Source organism: Egretta garzetta, unplaced genomic scaffold (assembly GCF_000687185.1).
Source record: "Egretta garzetta isolate BGI_Z169 unplaced genomic scaffold, ASM68718v1 scaffold211, whole genome shotgun sequence".
NCBI classification, from domain to species: domain Eukaryota; kingdom Metazoa; phylum Chordata; class Aves; order Pelecaniformes; family Ardeidae; genus Egretta; species Egretta garzetta.
The window spans coordinates 418,051-421,748 of record NW_009258673.1 but is presented as its reverse complement, the minus strand read 5'-3'; the positions used below and the strand labels follow the sequence as shown (position 1 = coordinate 421,748).

The window sequence follows — 3,698 nt, the reverse complement described above, 5'->3', positions numbered from 1 at the left end:
GCCCCATCCTCCTCGAGCACCAGCCTGCTCTCCGCCTGCTGCAGCCTCCCTCTCCCTTGCTTGCCTCCTCTCAATTTCGCACAGTACGATGTAGGGGGCTTGTCGTTATTTTTTTTTAATTTATTTCTCACCGAAGATGGTTTAATTTTTTTTTTTTGTATTTCTATTATTTATTAATCGTTCCCAACTGTAAACCTGCCTAGCCTTCTGCCAGCTGGGCCAGAGCGTAAAGCCTGGGACTGCACCTGGGGCGATGAGCCCTGCGCTGAAGAAGCCTCCTAGAGGGATGTGCCGGGGCCGCGCAACAGACTAGATCCGAGCCCCGAAGCTTACACCACCAGTTACCCCCTCTCCCTCGTCCCCTTCGCCCGCCTTTTCTGCGCCCCGTCCCCTTGAAACCTCGGATCAGTGCCTGCGCTGCGCTCCGGAGATCTTTGCCGGGGTGAAAATCCCGGAGCCCAAGGAGAGACGGGGCGGCCGTGCTAGATGCATGGGGGAGGGCTGCGGTTAATGCAAGTTCTGGGCTCCTGCAGGGACCCCGACAACTGTCAGCAGCAGCAGCAGCAACTCGGGGCCTCCTCCTCCGCCTCCTCAGCGATGCTTTTCCACAGTCTGTCCGGCTCGGAGATGCACGGGGTCATCGACGAGATGGATCGGAGAACCAAAAGCGAAGCACCGGCCATCAGCTCGGCTATAGACAGGGGAGAGACCGAAACGGTAGGAGGCGAAGGAATGGGGGAGTCATTCAGCCCCTAAACATAATAAACCCCTCAAAGATGCAGCTTTTCCCTTAAAATAACCGATCGGGGGGAAACGTAGGCGAAATGCTAAATCAGAAGAAAATTAAGCATAAAGGCACCCTAAAAGATTAAATAAAACCGTGGGGAAAGGCATGAAACTGTTAATTATTAATAATATGCATAGTAATAGTAACGCTTGGGTGAAATGAACGGTACTGCTCTTGCGAGAAAACAGAAAGATAGACCAGCCTTTTGGTAGCGTCCAAGAACTCCTTCCCTTCCCCCAGCCTGTCCGGCCTCCCAAAGTTTTTAGAAAGAAGCAAAGTATGCTTTTATACAGATAACATTTTGGCACAGCAAATTTTTTGTCTGCAGAATGGAAATGCAAAGAGCAAAGAATCCAATTCTGTGGTATTTTTCAGGTAGGATGTCTACACTGAGGTAGGCATTATAGCATTTATAAACAAAAAACCCAAACTCGAGTGCCTTTAAATTATGATTTTTTTTTTTTTAAATAATTGCAATCTATATGAACACTGGGTTTGTGAACGTGGCAAGCAGAACTAGAAGATGTGTTTCAGGGAGACGGATGGATGCAAATTTTTATAACTTTACCACTTTTTATCTTGTGTCTGCTGATGCCTAGTACTTGTATATTAATACATTTAGATAATAAAAAGATGCATCCTTTAAACCAGAGTTAAGCTAGCAAAGTGGAAGAGATTTCTGAAGTGTGTTAACTGATTCAACACTCCATGTATACTACTTTCTGTTAAGAAATTATAATTCTGAAGTGAAATGATCCCGTACTTCGGTTAAACACTGTCTTGTAAGCTGATAGGGGCATATGCAAGAAAGATATCTGTTCTCCGTTTTTAAAACTTCATCAGTATGTGTTATTTCTCTTAATGTTATGTAGAAATTTACTTAAAGCTGACAGTGAGAGTATTTAATCCTGAAACACTGGTTGAAAACCAGCCTTTATACTATAAGGGTGGAATGGGATTTCTAATTTAAACGGTTTTGGTTTTCTTTGGAAAAGTTAATATTTCTCCGTACAATTAAACAATATCAAATGATCTTTCCTGGAATAAATATTGTGGCATGCTACCTTTATATACCTATATATAATGTATATGCGTACACAAGTGTATATAATAAATAGTGGGATAGCATACTGGATCCTTACATACCATTTCTGGATCTCAGAATATTTTTGTTACCAGAAAAGCAAAGCAGAAAAATCTTATTTCACTCAAAGTGGATTTATAAGAAACTACTTTGGTTACAAAACGGTCCCTAATCAGAGTTCAGTTAATGCCTTAAAGAAATAAGCCACCAGTGGGCTGGTGTGGCTCACATACCAATGTAGTGCCATAATTTTATTTGTCTGTAGTCCTGATAGTGGGGATGGTGCGGTGCAAACAGTAGTGCTCATAGCGACGGGATCTTGTGATCTCTGCGAGTACAGGACGAAAGTAATCAGGCCAGCATATGCTGAAAAAATAGCTTCGTTTTCTTTCGATTCTCCCCTATTAGCTGCCTTTTCTTTTTGCTTTGCGCGAGGACTTAAGGCTCTAGAGGAGGTAAAAGTAAACAAACAACTTCTTCCCCTCCTCCCCCCCAATCAAAACAAACCGCGTGTTTGCCACATCTGTAAAAAAATGGTTCGGGTTCTCTTGCACAAGAACAAATCTGCGGCGTGCTTTTGTGCAAAGGGGGGGATACCAGTCCGGGAGGCGGTGGACAGCAGCGGTTGCGAGGTCTGCCACGACCACTGCTCCGCTCCGCGCCCCTCTCTCGATCGCTGCTTTAAGGTGCCGGCTAAAATAAATCAGCCTGCTTAAACGGTTTCCGATATTTTCCTCTCTTTCTTTTTCGGTAGAAGTTGACAGAACATGTATGTATTTGTTTTTTGCAGGGTTTCGATTGGATTGCGATTTGACACTAAACTATTAAATTATATAGGGGTTACATTTAGTTTTATTGCTTCCAAGTTTATCCCAGCATAATCTAAAGTGCTCTGTTGGTTTTTCCCCACTTTCTTTCCCACACGTTTCCCACTATTTCGTTTTCCTGATAAAACATTCTGCACCTCGGTTTTGGTACCGCTCCTCTCCTCCGCAGTTTTTATTTACCGATCCCTTTAGTGCTCGGTCACAGCAGATTTGGATGCGTGTTGTTTGGAACCGGCTTGCAGAGAGGGCTGTGTCTGCAGCACGGTGACTGCTGGGGGGGTTGATCGTAATTCACTCGGAATTTTATAGCTAGGAAAATACACACAGAGACACGCACTCACAGAGCGTTAACTCTGCAGACACTCTCAGTATATCCATAATAATAAATTTTGAAAAATAACTATCTGCGATTTGCCCTACTCTGTGATTATTGCGCCTGTTTATTGAACAGCATCTTTTCTTGTTCTGGGACTGGAAAATCCACAAAAAAAAAAAAAAAAAAAAAAAAGAAAAAGAAAGAAACCCTGGGTCTCGTCCGGACGCCTTCCCTGAAGCCCGGACCCGGCCGCGCTCAAAGAGTTTCTCCCTCTCGCTAACGGTCCGTAATTGTCTTCCCCCAGCAGACCATGCCTTCCATCAGCAGTGACCGGGCTGCCCTGTGCGCCGGCTGCGGGGGGAAAATCTCCGACCGTTATTACCTCCTGGCTGTGGATAAGCAGTGGCACATGCGCTGCCTGAAGTGCTGTGAATGTAAACTCAACCTGGAGTCCGAGCTCACCTGCTTCAGCAAGGACGGCAGCATTTACTGCAAGGAGGACTACTACAGGTACAGCCTGCCACCGGCCTGCGAGGGGGGACCCGCCCGCGGCCCCCCACGCGGAGCAAACCCCGGCCTGGCGCGCCAGCGGAGGGGGTCTGTGGGCTCACAGTCCCCCTGGGGCCGGCTGAGGGCTCCCAAAACCTCCCACCGGAGAGGGAGGCTCACGGCGGGGATGGGCCC

The 3,698-nt window shown here is 46.3% G+C and overlaps 1 protein-coding gene across 2 annotated transcripts in view; it reads left to right on the top strand.

Moving 5' to 3' along the window:
• LHX2 (LIM homeobox 2) overlaps positions 1-3,698 on the top strand; it is a 22,563-nt gene that overhangs the window by 2,351 nt on the left and 16,514 nt on the right. Inside the window, exons 2-3 of one of the 2 annotated variants that reach the window (XM_009648818.2) lie at positions 596-717; positions 3,322-3,524. In XM_009648818.2, the coding sequence (XP_009647113.1) occupies positions 598-717; positions 3,322-3,524 (323 nt within the window). In that variant the 5' untranslated portion in view covers positions 596-597. Of the gene's footprint in view, positions 1-486; positions 718-3,321; positions 3,525-3,698 lie in introns of those variants that run through there. The other variant, XM_035888601.1, reaches the window with a different exon arrangement.